At 42.5% G+C, this 16351-nt stretch overlaps 1 protein-coding gene across 1 annotated transcript in view; it reads right to left on the bottom strand.

Annotated features, from left to right (window-relative positions):
- The window catches only part of LOXHD1 (lipoxygenase homology PLAT domains 1), a gene marked incomplete at both ends in the record, with an annotated part of 125288 nt that overhangs the window by 15837 nt on the left and 93100 nt on the right, over window positions 1-16351 (bottom strand). The window contains 4 exons of the mRNA XM_079548336.1: window positions 526-711; window positions 5815-5992; window positions 11147-11264; window positions 15278-15405. Of these exons, the coding sequence (XP_079404462.1) occupies window positions 526-711; window positions 5815-5992; window positions 11147-11264; window positions 15278-15405 (610 nt within the window). The remainder of the gene's footprint in view (window positions 1-525; window positions 712-5814; window positions 5993-11146; window positions 11265-15277; window positions 15406-16351) is intronic.

The raw sequence follows: 16351 nt of genomic DNA on the forward strand, positions 1-16351 counted from the left end.
GCATTACCCTGTGTGTTGGTGTCAGGTTAATTAAATTGCTAGGAAGGTGTCAGAGTGGCCTGTGACAAAACTGTTTCATTAATAGAGCTGCTGTGCTGGTATGCCTGTGCTTCAGAGGTGATATCACTGTCTAAGCTGCAGCACTGCTGAACTGGGGAAACGTCTGAGCAGAACACACAAGGACAGAATCATGGAATCATAGAATCATTAGGGTTGGAAAAGACAACCATGATCATCAAATCCAGCCATCAGCCCACCACCGCCATTCCCTCTCATAGATCCATTAAGACTGGAAAAGGCCACTAAGGCCATCAAATCCAACCATCAGCCCACTGAATCTCCTGCATGAAGGCAGGGTGTCTAGGCAAACTGGGCCACAAGGTCCCAGTATGACCCTTGGTTTACTCAGGCTGCAGCAGAGCTGGGAATCATCCTCAAACTGCCCCATGGCTACAGAGGGAGCTGCCCTCCTAGTGGGTTGTACCAGTCGTTGTCTTTTTGCACCCCACACCTCACCACCCTGACCTTTGTTGTCATGCCATATTCGCACTTTGCAGAGATCTCCCAGGCTCAGCATGTCAGGGAAGTTGAATTCATCCATCTGGTTCCGCTCAAACTTGTTAGACTTGTTGGACTCCTTCAGAGCAAGGGTCCCACTGTCTCCATTCTCCCCAAACAGAATCAAGGAAACGTTGGCATCGGTGCCAGCTCCTGCAACAGATAGCAAGGCATGTGGTCATGAGATGCCCTGCCACACAGGCTGGAACCAGCCTCCAAATGCCCAGAAATGGAGGCATCAAAGGCGACTGGAACACAAACACAGCTGAAATACTTTGACTTGCATTCAAGGTATGGACATCGTGCTGTTATCAACATGAATATTTGCTCCTAATGGATTTGAAAGCAAAATACAGATTAACAGCCAAAATGCTGTGTCATCCTGCAGCCCTTCTTCCGTTCCCACAAGCCTTCTTTCTATGTTCCTGTTTCTCAAAATATTCTTCAAGTTGAATCAAAGGAAAAAAAAAATGCTTCCTCATGTATGTGCTTGGAAAAGATGCACTTCTAAGTCAGTCCTTATTTACCTGATATTGTAATTCATGTCCACTACTGTCCACACATGTTGCAGAAGAAAAGAGATATGTAGTCAATTTTCTTGACTGTTGAGAGTTCAAGGCTACACCATTACGTACAATGAACTTACAAAAATTTTAATGAAGGCATTAATGCAGTTTTATAGGGCACTATTTAAAATTTGACAGAAAACATAAACTATCATCCTATTTCCTTTTATTTTTGATGCCCTCATAAGAAAGCAGATTCACAGAGAATTTTGTCTCCACCTGGGCAGATATTCATTGCTCTGTCAGAATTGAGGCTCTTGAATTTTGACAAATGAAAATGAGATCATCAAACCCAAATCTGGCTTTCAGAGAAACTCATCATCTGCTGCCCTTGGTTGGATATCCTTGCTTTGAGAACTCCTAAGTGCCTGCCAAGCCATTCCTTATGCAGCAGTGTCATAAATCCACTTTGGGCACACAGACGGTATTTCCCATAGCTCCATTGAAAACACTGTGCAGAGACAAAGTCAGGGGGACTCAGAACTTCCAGGGAAATCCACCTCTTCCTCAGCATAATTACATGAATATATGAGTTAGGAAAAAATCACTGCTTTTCCTATAGGACTGAAAAAATTCTAAAAGGGGGGGAGGGGGGGTGATAGAAAAACGAGAAAAAAAAAATAAAAAAGAAGGAAAAGAGTCATACAGAGAACAGGTAAAGAAAAATTGCCTATGTTAAACTGGGGTTAATTTTCAGCAGTTCCCTGGGAAGGGCTTAGGAAAGAAGAGAAAGGATCAGGGATTAACGCAGTTCATCTGGCAGCACCTTTTATGACTCTAAATCTTGCTGAGGTGAGGAACAAAGCAAACTAAACTCCATTTCCTTACATGGAGGAGGCTTCCAATTAATGCAAGATCTCAAAAAGCACAGAACCAACTGTTTCTTAGCAAAAACTTCCAGGCAAAAAGAACCTTATGGAGGCCTCATGCCGTGACATTTCTCTTGTAGGCAATTAGCAGAAGATGGAAAAAAAAAAACCAACAGAAACTGCTGAATCAATTCACCTATTTGTGTCTGTGTCCCCACCCCAAACCATCCTGTTTTGTTGTTTCATTGTTGTTTTTTCTTCTTTTTAAACCCAGGAAACTGCTAGGTACATTTAGGAACAGTAGGAAAAACTGATAAACGAAGGGATGAAGGCAGTGCTGTTGCACAGGCCTTAGCTGGCAGAGGCTCAGGAGTGGTGTCCACACCACTGAACTTCATTGTCATTACCCTAAAAAATGACGCAGCATCCTCATCAGATTTGCAGGTAATGTTAAATCTGAGGCAGTGAGCAGCACACTGAATGTCAGAACTCCAATCTAGATCAACACTGAGAAACTTGAGGACTGGGCAAGCAGAGATCTCATGAAGTTCAGCAAGGAGAAATGCAAAGTTCTGCATCTGGGGTAGAATAAGCTCTGCATGTGAAGGGGATTGGAAGTTTAAGAGGATCCAGAAGTTATAGCAGCAACAATTAGTATTCAGTACAAACTTGATCTGACAGCGAGCTCTTAGTGTTCAATGCAAGCCACATATTGGGCTACTAGGAGAAGTGTGATGAGCAGTTGGAGGGAACATCTTATGCTCCTTGATAAGCATTGAGCAGCCCCTACTTGAACCATTGTGCCATTTTCTGTCTTCAGGTCAAGGGTGATGCAGGGACAACAGGGAGAGCCTATCAGATGTTTGCCAAAATGGAAAGGTGATGGAGCACATGGCTGTCAGGGGAGGCCAAGGGAGATGAGCTGTCATGGGTGAGCAAGGACACCTGTGAGTACATATAGGGAGAGATAGAGTCATAGAATGGCCTGGGTTGAAAAGGACCACAATGCTCATCTAGTTTCAACCTCCCTGCTATGTGCAGGGTCACCAACCATCAGACCAGGCTGCCCAGAGCCATATCCAACCTGGACCCACATCAATATCCATCTCACATGATAGAGATTACAGGGCCGTGTGCTGGGCATGTATATGTCAGACACCCCAAAGAGCCACAGCCACAGATTTGGAGCTGTGAAGGTGATGGTTGGATGTTAGGAAAAAAACCTTTCTTGGTAAAATTGTCTGGGTTGGAACTGGTGCCTGGGGAGGTCGTGGCAGCACCATATTGGAAGCATCCAAGATTCACACTGGCCAATCTGACCTAGTGCTGGCAGTAGACCATGGAGGAGAAAGTTGCATGAGGCCTCTTCCAATAAGAGTATCTACGATTTTATGATTGAACAGCTGCATCATTTTTGACCAGAGGGGATTTGAGTCATAGCCTTCTGAGGCCAAAGAATGTCCTTCTTTTGTCTTAACAGAGACTTGGATACAGCACTTGGAACTGACAACTGTATTAAATTATGTAATTTGTAGTCTGTAGCTGAGCTAACAACATACTAATTTATCTTTTAACAGCAGAGATAAAAACCTCTTGCTTCGTTAATTTTTGGAAAATGTGAAAGCAATGTTTATTCTTTCTCAATCTTTACTGCATTACCATGTATACAATTCTTACATACGGAACACAGAAAAGCTGTGTAGATTGAAATCAAAAGGCAAAGGTCTTTTTTTTAGAACAGAAAGCACCACCATGTGTTCTGAATCCACTGCAGCCATGTCTGTGGGTCACATCTTGAAGAAAATGATGTTGTTCTTTACTTGTCTTACAAGACGGAAAGTAAATCCAGGTCTTGGTTTAAACCACAGATTCTCCATCTGACCTGGGATGTGTTTGATGCAATGAGTTGTTCCTCCTCTTTCTGTATGTATTCTGAGAGCTGCCATCTGAGTTACAGCTGGTAGCCTTTGAACTTTGAAAGAGAAATCTGCCTACTTGCAGGAGGAGCTTTTATCCAACATCCAAGCTGAATTACTTCTGAAAACTGTAACCCAATTTTTTTTTAAGGACAAAATGAAATGGGACTGCTATTGTGTTATGATGGGGAAGAAATGACTGCTGTACAACAATTTTGGTAGGATTCATTTTCTCTAACTTAATCCATCTAGACTAGCTTACTAGTCTTGATCCTGTCTGAACCTGATAAAAAAGCAGGAAGGGGGATGTTCCAGAGAATGCTGGCAGCCCAGTGTTTAGGAAACCACTCCTGCATGATTTGGCCATGCAGAATTCAGCCTTGAAGGAGTTAAGACCATGACTATAATTTTTGGAATGACAAATAAATGAGACAAATCATGTTTTCTTTTTTTTTCATTGCCTCTGATGGATGGGAAAGTTGAAAGCTATTGCAGAGAAAACTATTATACCTAGGAACAAACATGGTTGATTCTATTCACAGTGGAGCAGTGCTGTCCCTAGGCAATATATAGTGTGGCAGGAGATGATATAACATGTTTACACCAATCGTCAAGGATAAAAGGTCTTTTTCCTCAATAGGTTCAACCAGAAGCAATCATGGAATACACAAAGATGAAAGAGGAGAGATGGTTCATGACTTGTCCCCTCTTTAGATAAGCTGGATAAAGTTCAGCATGATGTCAGTGCTCTCTATGATCTAATCACAAACAGACTCTCTGAAACTTCTCTGTAATCTGCTCCTTCCTACTGGCTGTCACTGCTCATAATGAAATAAAATGCTTCATCATTAATACCCTTCATCTCTCATTCAATGAGAAGGGCAGAACTGTCTCCTGTTGCTGTCATCTCCCATTTCTCCTCTCGCTTTCATTTCTATCGCCTTTGTGAGATAGGCCTGAATTTCATAAAAAGGTCATAGAAAGCTCTGCCATTATGTTAGGTGGATTGCCAGACAGATAAACAAATCTCTCTTCTGTCTTTAGTGTTTCACTAAGTTTTTCAGATAAACAGCAGGCAGAGCAGCTAGAGAGATGAAAAATGGTGAGGCAGCACTAAGACACTTTGCCAGGAGAATTTTGATGTTCTCCACTCAAACCTCAGAAGCTGCATAAATTACTACTGGTAAATCAAAAAATAAAAGTGAAAACAGAGACAGGTAGAGATCAGGGGTTGATAAGAGCACTGGTGTGGCAGAATCCCCTTACAGGGTGAATATTTTAGACAAAGCCAGGGTGAGAGGATGTGTGATGTGCCTCAGTCTGGCATGAGGCAGTTGTGTCTGTGGCTGTGGCTTTCATTCAGCAACCTGACAGAAGTCATCATGAAAAGAGGCAACGATCCCAAGAAATGACATAGAAATCCCATTTCTTGTCTCTTGAAGCCACGTGGATTTATGTTTTCTACATGCATTTAGGGTTGTTATTTCACTGCTTGAAATAAATGGTCTCAAAACATTTTAAAAAGGAGAGTGAATGATTGCTCTCCTCTTTGGACCAAGCAGATGGTGCCATCAAAAATCCAGAGCCCACAAGCACCTGGGTTGACATTAATCTATTTGTCAATTCCATGTAATCAATGGACCTGACCTAATAGGAAAAGGAGGCTCCTGAGCACCTCAGCATTGTCTGGAAATAGATTATGATTAAGATTTCCTCAGAGGAAGTAGTGAACAGTCAAGTATAGGCTTTCTGTCTAAATATTTCATACTCACTGCTTAGATAAGAATGGATCCTATGGAATAACACTGCTGTGATGAGCAGATAGCCAAAATGGCTATGTTGCATCATAGTAGACGTAGATTATGCTTTTTTTTTACATAATTTCAATTATTTATGAGATTTTTTTCATTGTTAGAAATCGAACTTCATACTAGAAAAGTCATTAGATATCCACCACGGACATACCTCCAATATCACTGGTTTTAACTTGAATAGTATAAGTGGTGTCCTCCATCATCTGCTCATCATTTATCATGGCTGGCATCTCACACACAAGACTTCCCTTGGCATTTTTCACCTTTGACAGCCAATCACCATATGTAAATGTGGCCACTTCCTGATTAGTCAGGTTCCTCATGACTATCTGCAAAGAGACAACGTCAAGGAAAAAGCATCAGATACAGTTTGAAGGAGGGCAGATATTAAATTTATGAAGTGCACAGCATGGTACAACATGGGTAGAGTTTGGTCATAGATTGAAAATCTGCAATCAGATCTTTGGGGATCAGCAGAGCTCTCCCCTACAGACAGTATTTGCTGTGTTGAACAGTCAAGGGAAACAGTCACCATAATATTGGACTTTCTCATGCATGGGGTAAAGTATAGGAAAAAATGAGCTCTTCTGACATGGACAAAGCTGTTTTCTAGGAAAGTCAGATATTTTTTGGATGCCTGTGTGGTATTAATATGAAGGAAGAAGGAAAAAAGAATTATTAAAAGCCATATTCATTCTCCTGGAGTACACACTATCTTTCTTTTGCTCATCTCTTCTGCACAAACCGACAGTAATCATTGCAGAAAAATGCAGACCAACCCTGAACAAGAAACACAAGACAAATTAGGCCAGCAGAATTTAAGACTTCACATGTTTTTCCCTCTGTGAAAAAGTGACAGCACAAGCAACATGCAACAGATATTACTCATACTGCTTCATGTATCAGTGGAAGGATCTCAGATGGTCTGGTGTTAAGAACAGAATAAGAACCTGGAATAGAGAATAGAACAGGAAAGAGAGTTACTCCAGTAAATAGCAAATAAAATACCTACCTTTCCATGTTCAACATTTGAGCTTTTCCCAGCTTTAAATGGGTGTCAGCAGAGCATCAGTCTACCGAGAAGAAGGTGTTGCATTTGCCTACAGCAAGAACCTGGGAATGCACTGCCACTAAACTGGGGAGTTAGAGGGAAGGGAGGAGATAGGGCTGCATGCTACCATTTGTGTTACTGTCTAGCAAAAACACAAAGACCATAACCAAGTTAAGCAGTGTATCAAAAAACAATGCACATCTTTGCTAAGGTCATGGAAACGAGCTCAGATGTGTCTGAGAAGTGTGACATGATATTAGGAAGGAAGAATTATGGAATTGTGGTGAATTAAGTTAAAAGAGATTCATGGTGCTGTTTAGTCCCAGTTCAAGTTCCAAGCAGGGCTAAATGCAAGGCCATATATAGATGAGTTTTAAAAACCTTCAAGTGTAGACATTTCCCACATCAAAGAGCTGCACAAGTCTTGATGTGAAGATTTCCCTCCTTACATCCAATCAGGAGTTTTCCTTCTGCAACCTGCGTACCTGGCTTCATGCCCTTTCACCACCCACCTCTGAGATTCTGTCTTCAAACAGCAGTGTCCCAGCTTATGCTCTCCTGTTGACCCCAGCTGAGCTGAGCTGGAGCCTTCAGCAGTTCAAAAGAAGATACTGCTGCGGGTTATAAGGAATGATTTTATAGATGGCAGTGGATGTGATGAAGCTGAAGCAGCAGCCATGTTATTTGTGTGGTGTACAGCTTTGTGGGCAGGACACTCATCTGGGGTTTTCTCTCTGATTGGTCATAGAATCATAATATCATATAATCATCAGTGCTGGAAAAGACCTCCAGGACCAGCCACCTATCACCAATATGTCCCACTAAACCATATTCCTTAGTGCAACATCTCAACTCTTTTTGAACACCTCCAGGGACAGTGACTCTACAACATCCTTGTGCAGCCCATTCCAGAGCCTGACCACTAAGAGACAAAATTTTTCCTAACATCCAACCTGAATCATCCCGGTGAACTTTGAGGCCATTCCCAGATGCTAAGCAGGTACCACAATACCAGCCTATGGAAGAGAGTTGGAATGGATGAGCTTCAAGGTCACTGCCAACTCAACCAGTCTGAGATTCTACATCATTCAGGGCATCTCTAGCCTAGGCATGGTCTAGCATTAAGACCTAGGCATGGTCTAGCATTAAATGGGGAGGTTGGTGGCCCTGCATGTGGCAGGCGGTTGGAGATTCGTGATCCTTGTGGTCCCTTCCAACCCTGGCCATTCTGTGATTCTGTGATCTCTGCCTCTCTCAGGAGAACCTTCATGCTGATTACAGGAGGCCTAAATAGTTTGGGAGACGAGGCAGATGCAGAGCTGTGAATTGGATCAAAAAAGTAACCCCAAGGAGGACTGAGATGCTGCTTAGAAATGATATTGTTTCTTCACACCACACAGAAGTTACTCTTTAGGATATCTATATTCACTGTGGACATCCTGCCTGCTTTTAAGGTAGAACATTATCAATAATTACACGTGTATTTTAAATGGGCTGTGGAATGCCTATAAAAAGGAAAAGTGGTAGCAGTGCTAAAGAATAAGATGTTGATAACTTTCTTTGTAGCTCAGCAAATACTGTAGCTGCCAGGAAGTTCAAGCCAGCTCAAAATTAAAAGTATACTGTATATCGCGGAATCATAGTATGGTTTGAGTTGGAAGGAACCAGTAAATGTCATGTAGTCCAAACCAGCTGCAATAAACAGGGGCATCTACAGTGGTAACAGGCAGGTCTGACATGTCCCTTTGTCTGATTTACCTCCAGACAGCCTTCTCCAAGCTTCAGTACCAAACAAGCTCCCCAGGGATTCACACCCTACTAATGCCAATACAAGGACATTCTTGATTTCACCTCTAAAGAATCAGCCACACTTTTTGTTATGGTTTTGTTGCATGTCATTAGTTTCACTTAATATCATGGTCTTCTAACTAAAACAAAAAGACTTTGCACTGTGGCAAAGAGTGACAATCAGCTTCAGCTATGATGCATTGTCTTGAATTTTCTTAAGCTCCTTCAAATAAAGGAAAAAGGATAGAGACAAATTCCCATATTCAGGATTATTTGTTTGAATGCAATGCAATTAGAGTTTCATTAAGGCAGCTTCTTATCTCCCTGGCTTTGACGGCATGAAGTAGCATTAAAATTCCTAGGGAACCAGCTCTGCAGAATTCAACTGTTTGGGTTGAATCCAACCACATTTGGACAAAGGGGTTTTCTGTTTGCAAAGTGGGATACCACATCTACAAGATGCTGTACAGGGGCAGACAGATACACCTAGCTGTAGCAATAATAGAATAACCAGCAGTATTCACTCTACTCCAAAGCATCACTGACCAATTTTTTTTCCCTCTTGCTGTTAAGCTTCAGCATTGAAATCTTACTGCCATTTTTGGTGCCATTTGAGGCTTTTTCTCCATCGCTTTACTGTGATTCTGAATGAAATATCAATGTATTTAATCTAGATAGGAAAAAAATAAAAATAAAAAAAATTAAAAAATTAAAGAAAGACTGCTCCCTGCTTGTAAATTGAATTTTTGGCAGTATGAAACATCATTGATAATTGATGCATTTTAATTGGTATTTTTGCACTTGCATTTCTGGTAAACCAAAAGTAGCATAAGTTATGGCCAGCAAACAGTGTACAAAAAGAGAAAAAGAGTAAAGAGAATTTAAAAGGTCTTTTATTGTTATTTTAGTAGAAGAACGACACCGAGAATATTTTGTAAATAAATGGAGCAACAAATGGTTAATTAGAGGGTTGATAGCTTAATCTAGCTTCTCATTTCATTGTGCTAGTTAGCACTAACTGTGAACCATCTGTCTGAGGGTTTAGCACTACCCCCACAAGTATTTCATTATGCAGCTTTAATATGCACTTTTGACAGAAATGGAAATGGGCTCAGATCAGTTTTCATGTCACTCCAAGCGACATAAGTTTTCAAGGCTGGAATACAAATCAGAAAACACAAATCCTTCCTCCCCTTCACCAGAGCACTCCCAGCTCCACTGCCTGCAATGCAAATGCTGTGTTCACCTTTGCAGGGAAGGTGGAAATGAAAACTAACAAATAAACTTCTCTGCATTCCATGAGGGTGTGGATATATGCATCAACAGAGGAGTTTTCTGTTTCTCCAAGAAAAACAGAAACTATTGGTACAGCTTTCAAAGCCTGTAAAATCTTTTTCCCAAGCAGTGGCATTTATGGCCCACCTGTTGATTCTGTAGAGACATGAGGGCTATAAATCATCATCTGTGTCCACGTGAGAGCTCCTTTTGCCCACATCTCTGGGAAAGCCTTGTGGGTGGGATGGTCCAGCACGTTGTGTGTTAGAATGGCTGGATAAAGCTGGTGAGAACAACGTGGGGATATGCTACCTGCCTTTGAGCTATTGCTAATTCATGGCTGCAAGACCTGGAATCCATCTCCATGAATAAGCTGGAGATGAGTTCATTTTATATGATTACAATCTGTAAAACTCAGGGGAAGTTACAGGGGAAGTAGCAGAGATTGACCATGATGACTGAATCAAAGCAGAGAGCAGACTGAGTTATTCCTCAGGCACAGGGAGAAAAATTGTGTGTCTGTGGCATCCATTTGGAAGACATATGCCGAAGGTCTAATTCTTTGGAAAGCTGCAAAAGAGCTGCTGTGAAAAAAGTTAAAAGTGCTAGCTCAAGTTTAAGAAAGCAGGGCAATGCAGTGAAGCTTTGTAGGCCATGGCAGGTGAACAGTGGCTCATCGTTGGATTGGAAAATAGTGGTTGCCTAGGATCAGTGTTTAGAAACACATTATTTATGGGGAAATGAAGGATAGCTTTGGACTAGTAGGAAGGATAAAGGAGCTGAGGTCGTGCCTTGAACCATTGGAACTTTCCCTGCTCTTGTCAAGAAGTTGAGTTGTAGAAATCCAGCAGGATATCTCCTCCAGAAACATGGCCTCCAGAAGCATGCAAAATGAGCTCGGCAGAGATACGTTCCTTCTTCAATGACATGTAATGATGTGGAATTGGCATGCCACTCTGTCTCTACCCTAGAAATACAATGATCAGGCCCATAGCAAAGAAACTACGCTGTACACACAAACAAAAGTGCTGTTCACAAGGAGCTGGTGGCTGGGTAGGGAAGATTAAGGCAAGCATAGTGCCTTTTAGCAAGATAGGACACCAGGGAAAAATACAATCAGTAGAAGCAGTTGGAGCCATTTTACATACTGTATTCAAAACTCAGGAAGAAAATGACGCTTTCCTTGTACTAGCAGGAAAAGAAAGAAATCTGCCTGCATGCTAGATAAAGAGAAAGGCAGGGAAATGAGGCTTTGCTTGAGAGGATGGATTATCTGAACGAGTGCTCACTGCCTTTCTCCTCTTTCTCAAGCGTGGGGAGGCTTAGCACAAGCAGGATGCACAGCAATGAGTGATGCAGAGCACATTACCCTCTCCAGGAACCAGTCTGGGCGCATCCCCTTCGCATCTGTCCTGATTCTCATCTTCCTCAGGGGTGCGATATCAGCAATTTCCATGATGAAGCTGTCCTCTTGGCCTCGCTCAAATCTGGAGGGATTGAAAGACCAAGGAGGTTTCTTGCTGTCTCACCACGTCATTGCAACTCGATCCTCATGCAGCTCATGCCTTGCCAGCAGCCTTGCATTGAAAGTTTATGAGTGCGTTTTATGGGACTTGAGCTCTCCTGCCCTGTGATCACCAGCTACTGTGTTTTTGGCAAGCTGTCTTGGCCCAGATCTGACAGGAATTCCTCCTTCCCTGGAAAATCAAGCCCGTATGAGGTACCTGGAGCAGTTCCAGGCAGCTTGCAGCGTGCATTACTATTCTGACTGCAACCCGAGCAATCAGGTTTCTGCACATCACCTTCTCCCTGGCAGCTGCCCACGTGCCTACCCTTAGCCCTAAAGGAAGGTAAAGCAATTGTTCTAAATCTTCTTTTGCTAAGATGCATCACATAACTTTGCATTTGCTGTGGTGATAGACAGTAATTGCAGCTCAGCTAAATACAGCCACGTGATTGCTAGCCAGCCCAAAGCCCATGTTTAGTAACTGAAGACAAATGGTGTTAGAAAGAGACTCAAACTGACCATCCCACACCCCCTCCTCAATCTGGATTTGCAAACCAGCCTCATCGTTGCTGAGAACTGAGGTGGGTTTTTATAATGCTGCTTCAAACATCTTACCCTATGCTTGGCTGCTGTATACAGGCACCAGGAGGTGTAGGAACTGCTCATCCATAGCAATCAGCAGAAAGAAAGAAAAGGGGGAAAGCAGCTAACATATGCTTCCTGAAGAAGACGTCATACTGGCCAGGACTGCCACTACTCTACCACCCTTGTAACATCAATGGTGCCAAGAAACCCTTGCTCCAGTGCCTGTGTTGCTTCAGGCTCAGTAGTACTTGGTTTAGAATAAATGAATCTGCCAGCTTTGCCCCAAATACTCTGGCAGACTTGCTGCAAGCATGCAGATGGAAATCCACCCTTTGCTAGGAGCAGGGCAGCCACATGCAGAGATCTGTCCAGCACCAGCATGGCCACTTGTTGAGTTGTGTTGAGGTCCACATTTGCAAAAAAAAATCTTTTCATGAGCAAGCAATACGGTGGGATCTGAATCATCTGAGCAATCTGGGGAGAGCTCTGCAAGATGTGGGCACTAACATAATACAGATAAGCCAGAATGATGTTATCTTGTCCCTGGCACTGTACTCAGCCACCTACTGCTGCACAGTGCCAAAGCACAAAGAAAAAACATTCTTTTAGCAACCCCTGCTCAGATTACACCCTGCAGCATGAATGTGATTATCCTCACACCATTATCTGAGCCACATGGCTGCAGATGTTAGCAATAGGGCTTGGCTGGAGCCTCTCAGTTTTCATCCAGCGTTGCTTCCCCTCCACTCCCAGAGGCATTTGGACAGGGTGTTCTGGTCCCAGTTCACAATTATTAAAAGCTGTGTTAGCTCTTAAAAAAAACTTCCCTCTATTATTTGTCTTTGTGTGGTACTGGATATCAGGACATCCCTTTTCACCACGAGAAAGAAAATGAGAAAATGGGCTTTTGCGCCTGGACTGGACTGATGTCTATTTCTGTGTCAGAAAAAGGTGTGACCCTTCCAACCTGGATCATCCTGTGGTCCTGTCACTGGTTTTCAGTGCAATCACTGTTACTTAGAAAGCTGCTAAAATAAGAAATAGACCTCTCTGTAAGTCTGGTGCTCACCTGTTACTTCCTAGAAGTGATTACATGAGATGGAAACAGTTTCTAAGGGGACAAAGCAAGTGATCCAATAGCATTTTTCTATCCTGAATTTATATGAACATGAACAGAACTCCCCCCAGAAAACAAAGATGAGAGGAAAGAAGTACCAAGAGGAATTGTCTGGCACCTTGCCTTTTCTAGGACACTGAAGCATTTATCTGAGGGATTTCATTAAGCTTTCCTATCTATACTTATAAATATTTCTATTGCCCGGAGGTCTTGGCAATAACAGTAATGTAGCTAAAATTGCTTTAAATCTGTGACAGGTTAGGCAGACAGCTCTTCATAATGCACTAAGCTGCTGTGAGTGAGTTGGTACAGCATGGTCCCTGTGAGGATGAAGTGTCTTTTACCCATTTGGTAAGAGATGCATCAGTATCTCCCTACACAACACCAGATATCAATATCCTGGGAATATAAGCATAGTAACTACTGTTTTTTCACATGTTCTTCTTATTTATACCAGGAGTTTCTATCATCTTTTTTTTTGTTTTGTTTTGTTCCGGTAGAAGAAATACGAGGCCACAAACAGCTCACAAACTGTGTGGCACACTTTTGTTGGGTTTTCATATCCTCGTATCCTTTCATATCCTCATATCCTTTCATCACTCCACTCGTATAGATAAATATGATTATTTTTTATAGGCCACATAGTCTATGGATGTTGCTTGCCTGGTCATGAAGAGCAAAACTGCAGAGGCTGCAGCTGCCTCAGTGCCTTAGGAGAGCTTTGGTTGATGAACCCTGATGCAAACTCTGCTTTGCTTCTAAGAATGAGCAGTCATGGTTTGTTTTCCCACCTAGGCTTAAAAAATGGCAGACAGATGAGCATGGGATTGCTTGGGGTCTTGGAAGGGGATGTCACTGGTTCTGGGACATGTTGCTAACCAATGCAGTGCCCTGCGTGTTGGATGTCTTTGGTGGGGAGCAGCATGACGAGCTCTGGCTTTCCACAGAGATTTCCATCAGCAGCATCTCTGCTGCATTGGTCTCAGAGCAAACAAGATTTGTTGCTAGCTAAACACACAAAGGATTCAAGCCTAGATGAAAACACTTGCCCAGACACTCGCTCTGCTATGACATCCCCTCAGCAAATAGCTCCATGCTTTGAGCCTTATCTTCAATTACACAGTGTGTGGTACCCAACACTGTAGTGGAGGATCTGCATCGCTTGGAGGATGGGAAGAGTCCAGCATCATCTCAGCAGGCTGTGCTCAAATCATGTGGCCAAAGGCTCCAGTGCTCTTGACACTCTGCTTTGCTGGGAACATCAAGCTCAGAGGTCATCAGCTAATTAAATTTAAGCATAACGAAGCTTGCCTCTAAAAGATGGTTAGTGCCATGCCTGTCTTTGAGCATGCCAAAGCTTTCTGTGCTGAAGGAGGTGTTAGGAACAGGAAAGCTTTAGGAAATGGATGAGTAGCATGTGGGATTTTTGGCTTGCAGAAGTGCTGGCGTCAAACTTGGGTTACAGCATTTGTTAGCTGTTCCTGCTGCAGAAAAACATGAAATTTCACTTTTTTAGCAAAATCAGAGCACTCAGTGTGGTATTCCGTGCATCTCACATCCTATTTCCATCTCTCTGCACACCAAGGCCACATCTGCCCAGGCAGATGTCATCACATGTCCCCTTCGTGCCAGCTGCTGAGGAGGCAGCCCTGGTTGCTACACTGAGTGGTTGCAGCAGTGTGGCACGGATCCAAAGCCAAGAAGTTTCATAGCCCCTTAGCCCAGACTTTGGCAGCCCTCGTGCTGCTTTAGGATGCAAGCTGTCTGACATCTGGCCAGCTAAGAAAGGAGGAGCAGATGGATCGGAGTCAGCACCTTCACAAAGCAGGCACAGGCATATTGGTTTGTCTTTCCTTAATTATGCAATCACTAATGGTTTCCCATCTCAGCCATTAAATAATGTTTAGATTAAATTACTTACTCTGCATAAAAGATGTGTTTTACAGAAATTGCACCTGTGGTTTTCCTGAAACATGCACAGTTTCTCTTGGGGTTGATGAAGTACTTCACCACTCATCTTTCTGCTTGCAGTGTTTCTCTCTTAAGGCTGCTGAGGTTAAAAAATACTCCTACAAACGGCCACAGGATTATCTCCTCAGGTATACAGAGCACCTTTTTTCTCCACTCTGCTAAATACATAGCATAACTCTTAAAAGACTCCTGAGTTCAAGTTCAGTGAAATCAATGAGTTTCAGTAGAAGTATGATCAAAGCCTCCAATACTTCTTGACTTGATGCTAGACTATGTTATCACTCCACTGCTCAGCAACAAAACTGACAAAGTTTCCGTACCTATCTCCATTTTTATCCAGCTGCATCTCCTCAGTGCTCCCATTGGATCCAAAGACAGTCATGAAAATACCAGCATCAGTACCGCCGCTTTCGATGTCTCCAGTCACAACTGTGACTTCGTATAGGATCTGTGGAAGGTTTCAAACAATGAGATCTCATTCAAAGATCTGCCCTCGACCCATGCAAAACCCTGGGCAAAAGGCTATCCAGGCTTTGCTTCTCTGTAAGAAATGGTATAATGTGGCTTCTGGGATTTCCTTCACAGTACAGTTTTTGGAAGTAAAAAACAGAGAATGAAACTTATTACAGGACCTTCCCCTTCACATAACCTAGCATTTGGGGAACAGATTTTCTCAGCCTACATACACTCCAAGAGGAAGGGACATGCAATTTAATCAGCACAAGCTTGGAGCACCGTGGGGATCAACTGCAAAATGTCTCTCCCAAGTGCTTGGTGTGTGCATCTGGGTGACATTTCATCCAACACAGTTAACAAAGTTAAAGTCTACACATCTAAGCACTTGGTACAAGGCAGCTCCCTCGCTGCCCAAGGAGACACAGTGCTGCATCCAACTGAGAGCGTTCCCAGATCTCCTACTTTAAAGCTATGCTGATTTGTGAAAACTACTCTGCATCATTTTCACCTTATTAGCCTAACTTTGTTCTTTTCTCCTGACGTGTTAATAATAAGATTCAGAATAAAATATTTCAAAAGCATGCAAATCCCAGTAGCTGTCAATGGTTTTAAGACTTCTGGGCCACTTAGATGCTTCCAAGACTGTACCTGTGATAACAAGACCTCTGGATTTGAGAGGAGAATGAATAAAATGAAATAACCCCAACAGAACGTATTTCAAACGCTGTTCTGTCATGCATGTTTTATTGGCCTGAATTGTAGATGCCACATAAATCAATAATGCAAAGGAATAATATCACAGAAGAATTTATTTTTTATGTTCATTCAGACTTCAGCATCTTGTCTATCTTTTATTCATCCACACATTTAAATCATAGTAGAGCATCTTATTTGCTCTAAGTGGGAGAAGAAAAACTCTTTTACAAGTACATTAGGGG

The sequence above is a fragment of the Tetrao urogallus genome, assembly GCF_951394365.1.
Source record: "Tetrao urogallus genome assembly, chromosome: Z".
In the NCBI taxonomy this organism is placed as follows: domain Eukaryota; kingdom Metazoa; phylum Chordata; class Aves; order Galliformes; family Phasianidae; genus Tetrao; species Tetrao urogallus.